The 17,018-nt window shown below is 40.0% G+C and overlaps 1 protein-coding gene across 1 annotated transcript; it reads right to left on the minus strand.

Moving 5' to 3' along the window:
* Window positions 1-387: 387 nt before the first annotated feature.
* Window positions 388-1,494, minus strand: LOC131218176 (uncharacterized). The gene is made up of 2 exons (XM_058212855.1): window positions 1,431-1,494; window positions 388-836 (listed from the first exon to the last, which is right to left on the minus strand). The coding sequence occupies exons 1-2, from the start codon at window positions 1,492-1,494 to the stop codon at window positions 388-390; spliced, it is 513 nt and encodes a 170-aa protein (XP_058068838.1).
* Between the last annotated feature and the right edge of the window lie 15,524 nt (window positions 1,495-17,018).

Genomic DNA, 17,018 nt, shown 5'->3' on the forward strand with positions numbered 1-17,018 from the left:
GTCCTTTTTGGTCATTTGAGACGGTTTTGGACCGTCCTTTTTTGGCTGTTTTGGCATAGTGAGCAGAAGTTGGAGTAAATCATGAAGATGATTCTCTCTTGGAACTCTATGTCAAAGTCAAAGGGCACTCGTCCTTCTCATCATCATTTTCTTCTGGCATTTGAAACACTTCCTGATGTGTTTAAAACAATCTATCTCCATTGTTAGCTAAAATAACTGAGTCGTATGATCTTCTTTACCATCATGTGTCCGTTCATGTGTGGACCGCATAGTCCTTCATGGACCTCTGACATAATTTTTGTTGCTTCTATTTCGTCCATACAATGAAGAAGGACTTGGTTGAAGGATTGCTTGTAAAGGATACCCTCATGATTGTGAACTGGGCCGCTAGCCGCTAGACAGTGCGGCGTCAGTTGAAGTTGCTCCTTCTGGGTATTTATGATACTCGAGGTATTCCTTGATTTCTGTGTACCATGACTGATCATTCGGGCGAGTTTCAGCTTCATTTATCTGCAGGTAGAATGCGGGTTCATCCTGAAGTTCAACAGTAAGTTCCCATTCAACAGCTCCTTTCGGGATTTCCAACATTGAGGTGAGAGTTGCCAAGGTATCCGCGAATTGGTTCTTAGCTCGGGGCATGTAAGAGAATGTGCTCTCTTCGAATTCCTTAGTTAGATTCTCCAAATAGACGTGATAGGGGATCAACTTTTCATCCTTAGTCTTCCAATAGTCATTCGTTTGATGGATGATAAGTTGTGAATCGCCGAAGACTAGCAACTTCTTCACGTTGAGGATGATGGCTTCTCTCAAGCCAGCAATACATGCCTCATATTTAGCTACATTGTTGGTGTATTGGACTGTCAATCACTTGGATATAGGGATTGGAACGTCGTCGGGAGAGTAGAGTATAACGCCCAATCCACTTCCTTTTGAATTTGCAGCCCCATCAAAGAAGAGCATCCACTCCCCCACCTTTCTTTCTTCTTCTTCCTCAATCAGGAGGATGTCTTCATCAAGGAAGAAAGTCTTCAATGGTTGGTAGTCAGGCAGAGAGTGTGCTGCTAGGTGATTGGCCAGTGCTTGCCCCTTGATTGCTTTTTAAGTGACATATGTGATGTTAAACTCTGAAAGTAGTAGCTGCCATTTTGCGATCCTTCCTGTTAGTGCGAGGTTTTCGAACAAGTATTTCAACGGGTCCATGCGAGCGAGCAAAAGGATTGGGTGAGCGATCATGTACTGTCATAAACGTTGTGTTGCCCAGACCAGGGCGAGACACGTTTTCTCTAAGCTGGAGTACTTGGCTTCGTAGCTTGTGAATCGTCGGCTTAGGTAGTAGATCGCTTGCTCCTTTCTTCCTATGTCATCGTATTAGCCAAGGACACATTCAATTGCTTCTGCCATGACAGAGATATACAGCAATAGTGGCCTACCTGGGATAGGTGGCATGAGCATTGAAGGATTTAGCAGGTACTTCTTGATTTTGTCGAAAGCCATTTGACAATTGGTATTCCATTCCTTTGGCGAATTCTTCCTTAGAAGTTTGAATATGGGCTCACAAATCGGTGTGAGCTACGCAATGAACCAGCTGATATTCTAGATCCTTCCGAGGAAGCCCTGAATCTCTTTTTCGATTCTGGGTGGTGGCATTTCAATGATTGCCTTGGTCTTGGTCTCGTCCACTCGGATGTCATCTTCACTAACGATGAAGCTTAATAGTTTGCCTCCAGTTGTGCCTAAGACACACTTTTGTGGGTTAAGACTGAGCTTGAACTTTTCTAACCCGTCAAAGAGCTTCTCAAGATCTTCGAAATGTCCTTTGATTATGCGAGACTTGACGATCATGTCATCCACATAGACTTCCATTTCCTTGTTTATCATGTCGTGGAACAAGGCAGTCATCACTCGCTGATATGTAGATCCTGCGTTCTTCAGCCCGAAGGGCATAACTCGATAGTAGAAAATTCCCCATGGTGTGATGAAAGAAGTCTTCTCACAATCTTTAATGGCCATCCTGATCTGATTGTAACCTGAAAAGCCATCCATGAAGGAGAAGATCTTATGCCTAGCAATATTATCTATCAGTGTGTTGATGTGAGGCAAAGGAAAATTATCTTTAGGGCTTGCTTTGTTGAGATCCCTAAAGGCGATGCACATTCTGACTTTTCCATCCTTCTTTGGAACTGGTACGATATTTGCGAGCCATTCCAGGTAGTTGTAGACCACCAGGAATCCTGCATTGTATTACTTGATGACTTCATCATGGACTTTCAGGGCCCATTTTGGCTTCATTCTCCGCAGCTTCTGCTTGATAGGCTTCATATCTGGCTTAGTAGGCAAGCGATGTACTACCAAATCTTCATCGAGCCCTAGCATATCCATGTAAGAGAAAGTAAAGTTGGACAACCTCAATCTCAGAAATTCCATCATCCTTTGCTTGTACTCTAGGGACAGTGATCTACTGATGCGCACACTTCTCTAAGGAGTTCCGTTGATCTTATGTTTACAACTTCAAAATCGTCTGCCACAACATTGGCCTTTGTTTCGAACCTTTCGAGAGAGTTCTCGAGTTTGAGAGCTGTATCATCATTTCCCTCATCTAGGGCTTCATCCAAACCCATGAGTTCAAAGTCTAACACCAAATCGAAATCGTATGAGTCGACCTTGAACTCTGGCACTATCTATGAAGTGTTTGGCACGATGATTTTTGAGAATTTTTCTATTGCTGTTATATTTTGGGGATTTTCTGATGTTTTGTTATTTTAAGGAATATTTGATTTTTTTTGTACTTTTTAGAATATGTAATGTTTCCGTATTTTGGAAAATTTCTGATTTTTTTTTGTGTTACCAAAGGGTCCCGAATAGGACGGTGTTGCGAACCATGATTGATTCTGACCTGGTTCGGGATGTCAATTGCTATTTGCATTCGTGTTTTTTTAGACAAATACCCTTGGATGGCTTTCCGGCCAATTCGACTGTCAGGGGAATAACTGACCAATTTTGTTCCTTCCCCTTCTTAAATCTACTGGCTCGATCCAGATGTATGGACAGGTCATCTAATCCAATGACCATGATATCTGTTGGACTAGGTTCGGAATCCATGTCTAACACAGTTTCTTCACTCGGAAGTTGGAGCTCTTTCAACTCCTCCGATCCATATTCTTGTGGGATCTTGATGTCTATCCAGTCAAGGGAAGGCCACTTCCCTTTTTCAGTCTAATGGATGGGCTACTTTTGCCCCTTGCTACTCTGAGTGGCTGGTGGGAGGCTCTCTCCCTGGCTGATGATGGGGATGGGTAACTCCCTGTCTTTGTCTATTAGTCCTATAGAGGGCACCTCTTACCCTCGGGTCCTCTGTGGGTGGCCTTGCTTCCATGCCCCTAGCCTCATGTGATTGGTCTGGGGGTTCTGCCCCTAGCATTGGATGTGCTTTTGATGCCTTGAGGATTTTATCCCACCGTGTGGGTGGCCAAATGGATTCATGACTAGAATGTTCTGTTAGATTGAGCCGCTGGAGGTGATCCTCAAGAGAAGTAATAGTGTCATCATAGACCATTCCGGCTTTAACAAACTCGATAGGTGTGTATTTGAATGGTTGCCTCTTCTTTGATTTTACGGCCTAATCTTTCGGTATCGGTTGATATCTTTGTCCCTGTCTCTATATGTTGGCACGTGCTGGCTTAACTACCATACCTTTTTCATGGAATTCAGTTCGTTAGTTCAGAATTAATCGCTCAGTAGGAGGGATGACATATTCAGCAGCGAGAGGGCGTGGATTGGCGATTGAGTTTACAATTTTAAACTCGAAACTGTGATAAAATATGTCACCCTCTGTGTGCTGAATGTCAATCACAGAGATGTCAGTTTCTGGGATATTAACCGTCACCAATAAGATGATATTTGGTTCGGCCAGCACTGTGATGATCTGATTTCTCGAAGGGAATTTAACCCATTGGTGGAGAGTGGATGCAATAACTCCGACAGCATGGACCCATGGCCGTCCCAATAAAAGGTTAAATGAGGCAGGAATGTTGATGACCGGAAATATGACAAGGGTCATGCCTGGTCCAATTTGTAACTCAATATCTATTTCCGCCTCCACTTGCCTTCGGGAATTATCGAAGGCTCTGACGCACATGGTGATGGGCCTGAAAGAAGATGGTTTTATTCCCAAACATTCGGCAGTCCTTAAAGGGCAAACGTTAAGACTGGATCCGTTGTCAATGAGTACGAGTGGGACTTTGAAATTCTTATTACGAGCACTTATGTTTAATGAGCGCCCATGTTTGCGACCTTCGAGTGACAACTCATTATCGAAGAAAGTAATGGCTCATGGAGCAAGGAGTTGTCCGATCATGCTTGCCACTATTTCAGGCGGTACATCAGGAGAGACGTGTGCATCATTCAAGGTCTTTGCAAAGATCTCTTGGTGTGATCTTGATGTACACAAGAGTTCTCAGATGAAAATTTGTACAGGAATGGACTTGAGCTGAGCCGATATGTCTTAAGGGGTGTCAGCTTTGTGGGTTGTTCCTGCCACAGTTCCCCGGGTTTCCTTTGGGTTTTGATTATCTCTCCTGAAATGCCTTCCGTTATTACCCACTTTAGCACACTCTAGGTAATGCAATGGGACTGCCTTTGTGTTATAGGCGGGAACCATCTTTCCTTTCAAATATATCACCGGATCCTGAGGTTGTGAATTTGTTACCGGGACTGTTTGTGGTGGACTTGAAAATTTCTCTTGAAATGTGATCGAATCTTAATGGGATTTGACGATGGGGTTTCCTTCCTCCTCTTGATGTGTGGAAGGGATCCTCCGGGCATGTGCCAATTGGTGAGGCATTAGGGAACTTGGTGCTTGGACCGGGGGTGCCCCTTGCAAAGTTAGCGAGGCTAGATTAGGAAGGCCTATTGGAAGACTGAGGGGTTCGAAATTCGACCTGTTTGGTTTTGCTAAGATTGGAGCTGAATGTCCCTTTTGAGGATGTGACCGGGAGGGTGATGGGATTGCCCCTTGAAAGATGAGAGGTGGAGAGTGAGACCTGTCGGGCGCTGCTTCGAGGAAGATGAGAGGTTGTGTTGTCAGTGATGCTTCAAGGAATACTTGTGGCCCAGCAGTGGTGCCTGTTGGTATCCCCATGTTAGAATTGTTGTATCGGGCAAGATTGCTTGTATGGAATGATGTGGAGAGGAGTACATGGGACGCCCTCCCTCAATGTGATTGACGGTAGAAGTGCTAGATGTGCTGGGTCCTGCTTGATGCGATGACAGTGGATTTTGGAGAATGTTAGCCTGAGCCATATTGTTAGCTTGTGGGGTGATTGCAATTTTCTAGCTTTCGATTAAATCTTGGACCGTATGTTTTAAAGCGAAGCAGCCAGGAGCCTGGTGATATGCGCAATACTGATTTTCATTATAACCAGGTGGCAAAGGATTAGGTGGGATTCGAGCTGCAGCAGTGTCAAAAGTTACTTTTGCATTAACATTGCTAGAACCTGACTGTATATTTGTGTTAAAGGGGTGAACTTCCTACCTAACATTGCCTGTTTGTAAGGGCCTTGCGCATTCCCCCTAAGCTGTTGCTGTTGTTGTTGAGACGGCTGTGCCTGATATCCCTGTTGGGCTTGCTGTGGTTGGTACTATCTATTTGATTATGGCTGATACTGCCTATCTTGCTCTGGCTCCGGTTGCAGAACGTAGTGTTAGTGACGATATTGTTAACCTCCGTAGTACGTTGCACGGGAGCAGTGCCGTTTCCATTTCCATATCTAACGGGCTTCCCCTCAACTTTGTTTCTTTTGATTGTGGGGGCCTGGTGTGGCCATGGCGAAATGGTTCCGGCTCTGATCCCAACTTCCACTTGTTCTCCAGCTTGAATGAGCTTAGAGAAGTTTACATATGGGTACGAGATTAGATATCCTGGAATGCTAGGATTTGCTGAATGAACGATCATTAATATCTATTCTTCGTCGTCAATAGGGTTTCTTATTCGGGCTGTCATGGCCCACCATTATCCCACATATGCTGACAATGATTCATCACTTTTTTGTCTCAAGGCAACTAGATTTGCCCTTCTTGAAGCCATGTTCAGATTGTATAAAAATCTGTTGATGAATGCCTAGGAGAGCCTCTCCCAAGTCCTAATCTAATGCTATCTAGTGATGTGTACCAATCGAAAGCATTGCCCTTAAGATATTTCTGGAAGAGCCTTATTAAGGTTCTATCATTCCATACTATCGTATTGAGTTCCCCACAAAATACTTTCAGATGTGCTGTGAGGCATTCGCTACCGTCATATTCTTGAATTTGGGTACCTCAAAGTTTAGAGGTACCCGGGCATCAGGGAAGGGACACAAATCCCTGAATTTGGTGGATGGTGATCCACTCCTTATTGCGTTTGGAGTTGATTTTGTGCCATTTGTAACTGTTCTCACAATTCCTCAATTTTAGACTTACCTTATGGCAAATATCTTGCCCCTTGCTGTAGGGCTTGTGCTGCTTTCTCTTCATATGGATCGAGACTAGGAGGTTGTTGGAAAGAAGATGGACTCCCGGTGGCGGGAGAGCTGAAATTGAACACCACTCCCTTTTAGAGGAGGGTGTGATATTCGAAAATGGCTCCCGTCCAGGCTATCTGCCAATTCCTGAATGTTACTTGCATTAGGAGGAGTGAGTCGGACTCGAAATTGGCCCCCTTTATGGGCATTCGTCAGTTCTTATCTACGGTTCCCATTAAGGGGAATGGATGTTGTAACCTGATTGTTTGAGTAATGATGTGTGGGAGGGTTGCTCTAGTTTGCTGGTTATTGTTGATCTTGTGTTGACTCCTCCGGGAGAGGGAGGACAGGATTTATTGGAGGAATGAGGGAACAAGCAAAAGGAGTTTGAGGGATTGAACTACTCTGTACACTAGGCTGGGCTACCTGTGTATTCGATGTGGTACTCGGTACCAGGTGAAGTAGTAGCTCTTGCATTGCTCGGAGACTTTGGGCCACTTCTTGCATGGTTGCATTAGCTTGTGGGTTTGTTGAAGCTGTTGGAGGTAATAGTGCAGGTGTTGACATGGGTGTGGGTGCTAATGTTCAGAGAGCTGGCTGAGCTGCTGGCTCCTCATGGGTAGCTTGAGAGGTCATGGTTGCGCAGGATCGAGTGGTCATGATTCGAATCTGTGCCTAAGAAAGTGCAACCCAAGGGTGTTTTTTTTATGTAGTGGTGAATGTCCCTTGAGAGTAGAGTATCACAAGCTTTCGAGTCGAATCTCAGCTAGTGAAAGCTAAAATTCTCCAGTGGAGTCGTCATTCTGTAGACACTGAAAATTGGTGCCCACGTTGGTTTATATGTTATGTTTTTTATAGTGGGGCTAATTAGGCTGATTTGTGAATGTTGGAGTCGCCACTAGATAATTAATCTCAGAATCCCGCAGTAGGCTAGAACCCGCGGAATATGCAAGGTTGGAGAAATCCGAAGACTCTCCTACCTTAGATTGACTCCTGGTCTGCGGTTCGAGATTATGAGTAAGGGATCTCGGTTAGAAAGAGGGAAGCTGTTAGGCACCCTCTTTTCCTATACAAATGTACTGACTCTACTTGGTGTGATACGAAAATCTCAAGGGATGAATGATGTGGTTGAAGCAGGACTAGGCACACGGGGATTTTTGATGCGGCAAGATCCGAGGTTTCGGCAGGCCACAAAGCATACGTCCAACGGTGTGTCTAGAAGGTAGATGTGATGATGCTTATGCAAAGCAGTAAGAAAACTGGACTAGATCACTAGGAATTTCTGATGTGATAGGGTCTGATATACGGCAAGTCACAGAGCATATGTTCACTAGAGATCTAGAGAAGCAAGGGAGTTGAGAAGGAAATAGATGTCATGATGAATGCTTGCATATAAAATAAAAGGATCTTTGGCTTAAACTTTGATAGGCTAAGACATGAACCGAACCATGACCAATCTGGGCTAGACTTTGGATGGTTGGGAAGGTAAGGAATAAGCTAAGGGGATAGCTGAAAAATCTGGACTTGGAGGCTTGGGAGTTCCTCCTCACCCTCACTCTCCTCCCTGCCTCTCTCTCTCTCTCTCACTTAGCTTTAGAAAATGAGAAGTTGTTGTGAAATGTGAAGAGGAGAATTTATAGCCTTTTCCGATGGTTAAGTTCTAATTTCTGGGTTTAAGAGGGGTGAATGCTGATGTGGCAAGTGGTGATTGGTTAGGAAGAGAGAGACGCCACGTGGTGCACTCTCATTGGCTATTGGGGTTGGTAAAATGGTATAAAAAGGTCGGATGGCGGGTAATTTTCGAAGAAAGTTGACTTTCGGATGCTGGGACAGCTGTCCCCAGAAATCCACACACGGGCTGCGAGCGGCGGTACTCCGAGTACTGCCGGTGGTAGTCAAACTACCGCTGACAGTAGTTGGACTACCGCCCGGTAAGGGCTCGGGCCGGACTCAAGTGTGTGGGCTTATTTGATGCACTGGTTCGTCCGATATTTCCCCTTTTGGGGGGTTTTGGGGTTCAGATAGGTGGGCTTAGGTTTGGGTAAAGGGTTTTGGTCAGGGTATGGGGTATAGGCGGGGGCTGTATGTGGATTGAACGGTTTGGATTAGGATTTCAGGTTGCGGATTGGAAGTTTAACATTTTGGATCAGGGTTTTAGGTTAGGTTTAAGCTGGGATTAGGATTAAATCATGATTCTCGGACTGTCTTAGCCTTCTCAAGATGTTTGCTTGGGTGGGATGTCTACAGGTAAAAACTTCGGATTTACATTTCATGAATTAAACCAAAACTTTTCTGGAGTAGTCGTTAATGAATGAAACAAACCATAACGACCCCCCAATGAAAATCTCTGCAATGACCCCATACGTCAGAGTGCACATAATCAAGTACTCCCTTACATATATATTTTCCTATTTTAAAAGATAATCTAGATTGTTTACCATATATATAATGCTCGCATATATCTAAATCAGAATTCTTAAAAGCTGGAATCAAACAACGATCAGATAGTGCCTTTATGCCCCGCTCGTTCATGTGGCCCAGACGAGCATGCCACATATGTAAGAAGTGGAATCTGCAATAGTTACTACTCCAACTGCTGGAGTGCTTCTGATTAACCTGTAAAGGTTTCCGTGCCTTTGCACTCTCATAACCACAAGTGCCTCTTTTAAAACTTTAAGGACACCATCAATACTAGTGAATTTGCACCCTATAGCCTTAAGTACACCGAGAAAAATCAGACTTTTCTTCATATCAAGAACATGCCTAACATCAGTCAAGGTACACTCCATGCCATCAAACATCTTGATGCTCACAGTACTAATAGCCATAACATTACAGGCATTGTCATTGCCCATAAAAACATGTCCACCATCGCATTCCTTATAACTGGCGAACCAACTCCGATGAGGAGTCATGTGATATGATGCTCTTGTGTCAAGCATCCGCTCATCTCTAAGATTGTCATGCAAGTATCCAATCATAGACACAAACAAAACATCACCACCACTTGTCTCTTCATCAAATGTGACAACGTTGGCTTCTTTAGAAGAAGCATCTGAGTTTTCTTTCTTCGCTTTAAGATTGGTACAATCCTTTTTTATGTGTCCAGTCATCCCACAATTCCAGCACTTTAATTTTTATTTGCCCTTGCCCTTAGATTTGGATTTATGTCTTGAAGATCCTTGCTCAATATTTCTTCCCCTCATAAACAGTGCATCGGAAGATGTCCATATGCCAATGTTTAACTTTCTCATGGCCTTCTCTTAAAAGGCTGAGATAATGGTGTCGACACTCAGGGTTTTATTTGCGGTGCACATTGTATCCTTGAATGACTCATATGATACCGGAAGAGAATTCAACAACATACATGTTTGTTCCTTATCTTTGATCACTTCCTCTATATCCAGCAGTTTGTAAACCAATTTGTTAAAGTTGTTGATGTGGGCCTCCAGATCTCCACCTTCTACCATCTTTAAGTTATACTACTGTAGCTTCAAGTGTAGGCGATTTTCAGAGAATCTTTTCACATAGATATCCTCTAACTTCGCCTATAAACTACCCATAGTTTTCTCCCTCAAAATATTATAGAGAATCTCATCCGTGAGACATAAACAAATAAAGGTTAAAGCATTATTATCAAGAGTATCCCATTCTTTATCTTTCATAGTCGATTTCCACTCCTCAAGAGCCTTAGCTTTGCCTTTCTTGGTTAATAAACTAATCATCTTAATCTTCTATAACTCAAATTTTTTTTCTTGAGTACTTCTCAATATCAAACTTGGCGTTTCTCATTGATATTAATCCTACTGATCCAGATCTGTGCCCCAACGATAGCTCTGATACCACTTGTTGGAGATTGTGCTGCAGAATCACATAGAGATGAATCTAGGATAACAATCCAAGAGCACCAAGTAAATACAAGAGAATACAAAGATTTAATGTGGAAAACCCGTTCAGAAAAAAATCAGGGCACAAAGCGATAGATCTTCACTATGAAAGCAGAAATTACAAAAAGAAAAGACTTATCCGATTCAAACAATCTTAAATCTCACCCTTGCTACACCATTTACAAACCCTAGAACTCTTTTAGAAAGCCTTAGAATCCCTTAGAATAATATCTCACAATCCCGTTTACACCCATATATATATATTTTTAAAAAGAACCCCAAACAATATTGGAAAGAATCATAAACAAAATCGCAAACAAATCCCGCACTTTCACAGTTGTGCGAAAAATCCACGCAGAATCTAATTAGATTTAAAACATCAAATACAACACATTCCAATAAGGGTCGAGATTATCATCTACTAAAGGTAGGTAGTCATCCACTAGATCATGGGTCGAAGTTGTCATCCACTAAGGGTTTAAATTGATGGCAGGACAGAAAAGGTTAATATTATCATCCAATAATGGTCTTGAGATTGACATGATCTTCTTGGTATGGTTGACATCTCAAAAGATAGTTGGTACGGTTGTAAATGAGCGATTGTCTAGTTTATGAAATCTTTACTTGCCCACGAAGACCAGTTTTGCTGCTGGGGAGCAGATAAGGTATTACCTGGACCCTTACCATAGGGCCACATTGATGATACACACACACACACACACACACACACGCACACACGCACACACGCCATCCATCCGTTTCTCCGGACCATTTTAGGACTGATTCCAAAAATTAAGCAGATCCGGATCTCAGGTGGACCATGCCACAAACAATGGTGTTTGAGTGCCTCGTCGTTAAAAATTCCAAAGGGCCTATAGTAAGGTTTTCTTAATGTTTATTTGACATCCAACCTGTTGATCAAGTCAATAAGACCTGTATGATAGGAAAATAAAAAGATAAGCTTGATCCAAAACTTTTATAGCCCAATTTTTATTTTTATTTTTTAAAAATTATTAATCATTCATCATTGTTTCTAATAATGTGGTCCACCTGAGATTTAAATCTTCTTAAGGTTTGGGATAGAGTCCTAAATTTCATTGGGAAAACAGATGGTGGATATACTAAATATACGTGAAGGTAGGCCTATAAGTATATCACCACTAAGGTGTTCCCCAAGTAACAGCTAATCCTCTTCTGCGGAAACGGAAGCGTGCGGATTGCGCGTGGTTTGCCACATGCTGATGTGTTGACGTCACTTGCAGTCCCACAGTGATGTATGTGTTACATTCATAGCCAACATCTATTTTGCAAGAGCATTTTAGAACATGGCCCAAAAATAAAAAGAACCAAAGCTTCAGTCGACCACACCATAAAAAGCAGTGAGGATTGCCTACCATCCAAAACATCTCCGAGGCCACGGAAGTTTTGGATCAAGCTAATGTTTCTGTTGGCTTTTCATCCAAGTCTGTGTGATTTTATGAACAGGTTGGATGGAAAATAAACATAATCGTGGACCCTATAGAGGTTTCAACTGCGGATTTCATTATGGCCACTGCTTTCTGTGGTGTGGTCCACTTGAGTTTCAGGTCTGGCTCATTTTTAGACACATGTCCTAAAATGAATGTACAGTATGGATATAACTCATACATAATGGTGGGCCAACGGAACTTGGTGACGTAAACATACAACCCAAGCAAGTGGTGTGTGGCACACAAGGCAATCCGGTTGGTGCCAACGCAAGAACCTTCAGCAGTTCTGTTACTGAAGCTAGGTGGGCTAGAAATCCACATTGTTCGTCCCTTCTAAAGATCATGTTAGGATATGGTCTAAAAAAAATAAAGGAAGATCCAAAACTCAAGTGTGCATTAAAAGAGAGAAAAAAGTGGGTATGAAAATGTCCACTTTTTGCCTTTTCATGCAGTCCAGGTGATGTTTATGTCATTCGTACCGTTCGTTAGGTCATTCTTAGCTTGAATAGAAAGCACAAAAATATTAGCCCGATTGGAAACTTATGTCATCCCAGGAATGTTTCAAGTGTGGGTGTTCAATCCTCAATCTCCTGCTGTGAGGCCCACTTGAGTTTTGCATCTGCCTAATTTTTTTGCTCATGTCCTAACATATTCTAGTAAAATGGATGTACGGAGTGAATTTGTCACAATGCTATGGTGTGTGCCTCGCCTGAGATTTTTATATAGCTGATTTTTTGTTATTTTCCCTTCATCAGATGATTAACACCAGATGATGAATGGGTTTAATGAAAGATATACACCGTGGTGGCACCAAACACAAACGTGAAAAATGGGAAAAAATGACTTATTTAGAGACGGTTTTGGACCGTCTCTAAAATTGCTTGGTTTAAAGACACTTTAGAGACGGCCCTAAACCGTCTCTAAATTTTTAGACGGCCCTTAACCGTCCTTATTATTGTATTAAAAATTTAAACGTCCGCAAATCATTTAAGACGGCCAAAAACCGTCGTTAACTGCAGATAAAAGACGGCCATTGATTGTCTGGAATAAGAGACGGTCCCTGACCGTCTTATATGCCAAAATTTGAGACTGTCGAGGACCGTCTCAATTAGAGACGGTTATTGGCCGTCTCTTACTGGTGGTTTGAGACTGTCGAGGACCGTCTCAATTACAGACGGTCGTTGGCAGTCTTTTCCTGGTGCATGGGACTGCCGACGGTTTTTAGCTGTCTCTGTTGGAGACTGTCACGGACCGTCTCTATTAGGGACGGTCATTAACCGTCTTGTATGGGTAATCAGAGACTGTCATTGACCGTTTCAATTATAGACGGCCAATGGCCGTCCTTCTCACCCAATCACAATACCCATTGCCAGCGTCTAATAGAGACGGTCCTAAACCGTCTCTAATGCTCCAATAAACCTTTACCCATAAAAAATTTATGAATTACGAAAAAAAAAAACCTCGACCATCAGAAAAATAACAAACACAGTTTAAGAAAAAAAGGTAGATTTTGAAAAAAAACGTAATTTTATAAACATCTAGAATTTGAAATAAAAATTAAGAACTTTTAATAATGTTGATAATTTTGAAAAAAAAATTTTGATAAGAAAATGATATTTTGAAAAAGAAAATTTTAAAAATTAAACAAAATTGTCATATTGCAAAAAATATATATATTTGAAAAAAGAAAACTAGATTTTGTATTTTGAAAAGAAAAATTAAAAAGTTGTATAACAAAAGTGATATTTAAAAATGATATTTTGAAAAGGAAAATTTTAAAAATTAAACAAAATTGTGAAAAAATTGACAAATTGTAAAAATATATTTTTTAAAAAAGAAAACTAGATTTTGTATTTTGAAAAGAAAAATTAAAAAGTTATATAACAAAAATAATATTTAAAAAATGATATTTTGAAAAAGAAAATTTAAAAAATTAAACAAAATTGTGAAAAATTGACAAATTGTAAAAAAATATATTTTAAAAAAAGAAAAGTAGATTTTGTATTTTGATAAGAAAAATTAAAAATTATATAACAAAAGTGATATTTAAAAATGATATTTTGAAAAAGAAAATTTTAAAAATTAAACAAAATTGTGAAAAATTTGACAAATTGTAATATATATATATATATATATATATATATATATATATATATATATATATATATATATATATATATATATATATATATATATATATATATATATAAAGAAAATTAGATTTTGTATTTTGAAAAGAAAAATTAAAAAGTTATTTAACAAGATTTCGATAAAAAATGATATTTTAAAAAAGAAAATATAAAAAATTAAATGAAATTGTGAAAAAATTGACAAATTGTAATAATATATATATATATTTTTTAAAAAAGAAAACTAGATTTTGTATTTTGACAACAAAAATTAATAAGTTTTATAACAAAACTGAGATTAAAAATTGATATTTTGAAAAAAAAACTAAATTAAACAAAATTATGAAAAAATTAAAAAAATGTAAAAATATATATATTTTAAAAAAGAAAACTAGATTTTGTATTTTGACAAAAAAAATTGAAAAAAAAAAAAGGATCTATACCAAATTGAATGGATGTGGCCTACAATACACAAAGTGGGATTAAAAACATCTAAACGTGAAAAGAAAAAGAAAAAGAAGAAGAAGAAGAGTGTTAACTCGAGGTTAAAAAATATATATACATGTTTAAGAAACAAGTGCAAATCAAAGTTCCTCAATACCTTGGTAAAAAGAAAATGGTCTAAATTCAACGGTAATATCGGATGGTTGAGATTACCCAATCTTCGTGATATTAAAATAAGTGTTCTACCCAATATAATAGATGTGCCTTTCAACAAGTGCGAGACCAAAGGAGATTGAAGCATATAAATGTTTAAAAAGAATAATACAAGTCAATATTATTCATCAGGATAGGCAAAAAGAAAATGGTCCAAATTAATCCAACAGCAATTTCAGACAGTTAAGATCATCCAATCAGTGTGACCTTTGGAGAGGTACGTACAGGTATGCCAGGTGTTGCAACATTAAGAATTGGTACCAAATGCATACATTAATATGGGTCATTCTCATGTTATCATTTTTCGTCTATTAACTCGTCTCAAAAGCAACGAGATGTAAACTTGCACAGCTTAGATATAGTTTAAGCTGCTCGTTAATTAAAAAAGAACTAGAATATAGTTTAAGCCAAATGGAATCTCAAAAAAAAAAAAGACGACCGACATCCATCTAATCGTACTAAGTCCACCAATCAGGTAGCAGAGATTGTTCCATGAAAGGCATTCCCTGCTCTCCACCCATCCACAATCGGCCCCTACATATTAGCTTCAAGGACTCCAAAACAATAAAACACAATACATAAGTCTCACTAAAAATTCTAGAACTTGCAGAAACACAAGACAATGACACAAACAGAATTTTTCTCAAATGGAATTAAATTAATATCAGAGGTTAGTTTCCAAACACCACTAGTAGAATCAAACAATCTTTGACAAGAAAACAAAAGCAAACCCTACAACACCTAAAATTCAACATACAGCCTCATCAAAACAGCAAAATCCAAAGGTGAAAAAATTATCATAAGAGTGATTTCATGACCCACCTGAGATTATTGAGTTCTTATGATTCGAAATCACATCCTAAATATATGATGGAAAAATATATGGACGATGTCAATACACATAAAATATATCAAGGTGGGCCATACACGGTTAGAGTAACACTCATGAAGGAGTTATCTGAATAGTGAAATGGTACTATAAGGTCACCTCTTGGGAACTTCCCATGAGGTTAATTTGTGTGTGCCCCACCATGATGTATGTAGAACATCAACACCATGCATTTGATGTGTCCCATTTAAGTCCAAAATCAGTCGTATACAAAACTCAGGTGAGCCATAGTATCTAAAACCATGTGAAGACATCACTAAAACATATAAAAGTATTCAATTGGTGGGGCCCACATGAGTTTTCGATGTTTGTGAAACTTGGGTTTGACTCCTCTCGGCTGTAATGAATGGGCTGGATCTATGAACCACAACTAGGTGGACCCAATAAATGATTGTGAATGTTTTAATGGGAGGGTAACCCTCTCAACTATAATATGTGGGTGTGGCCCATCCAAGTCATGGATTGACTTTATTTTTAAGCTTGTGGCCCAAAGTCACGGTTTATGATATCCACATCGTCAATCCATTTTTCCAGATCATTTTAGGGCCCGTTTGGACAAGTAGATTGGAAGGGATTGGAAGTTAAATCCCTATAGATTGGCCGAGCATGCCAAACAAACTGGGTGATCTGATCCTGGGATATACAATCCCATGGATCTTAAGACAATCCACTGGCAACACCATCATTACCTTTAAATCCCATCCAATCCACCCTAATCCTTTCAAATTTGCCTGGGACATGTTTGGTTCGAGGGATTGGAAGGGATGGGAAGGTTTAATCCTGGGATTGGGCGAGTGTGCCAAACAGACTTAATATATAGCAATCCGGGGGAATATAGCAATTCCATGGATCTTAAGACAATCCATTGACAACGCCATCGTTACCTTGAAATCCATGCCATCCACCCTAAAACCATTCAATCCCTTCCAATCCACCCATCCAAACAGGCCCTTAGTGGTTGAGTCCACAATCAAAGTATATCTAAAGCTCAAGTGGACCATACCACATAAACAGTGGGAATAATGATTTCCACCGTTGAAATCTTCCTATGGCCGACAGTGATTTTGATTTGTCATCCAACTTGTTCAATAGATCACAAATACATGGATGAAGGGAAAACTAAAATATCAACTTGATCTAAAACTTCAGTGGCCTTCCAAATTATTTTAATGGTAGACGTCCAATTTATACTGTTTCCTATGATGTGGTCCACTTAAAATTTTTATAGGGTTCAATTTTGACCTTACGTAATAAAATTATATGTTAAAATGGATAGATGGAGTGGATAAATTGAATAAATCATAGTGGGCCCCAAGGATGCTTAGGGTATGAGGGCCATATAGGGCCTAAAAATGTCTTATCTAAGCCGTCCATATATTTTAAAATATTATTATAGGGCATGAAACCAAAAATCATCTAGATTAAAGGTTAAAGTGGACCATACGGTAGGAAACATGGAGATTAAATCACATATATTTGCTATGGTGGGGAAC

The sequence above is a fragment of the Magnolia sinica genome, chromosome 11 (genome assembly GCF_029962835.1).
Source record: "Magnolia sinica isolate HGM2019 chromosome 11, MsV1, whole genome shotgun sequence".
NCBI lineage: Eukaryota > Viridiplantae > Streptophyta > Magnoliopsida > Magnoliales > Magnoliaceae > Magnolia > Magnolia sinica.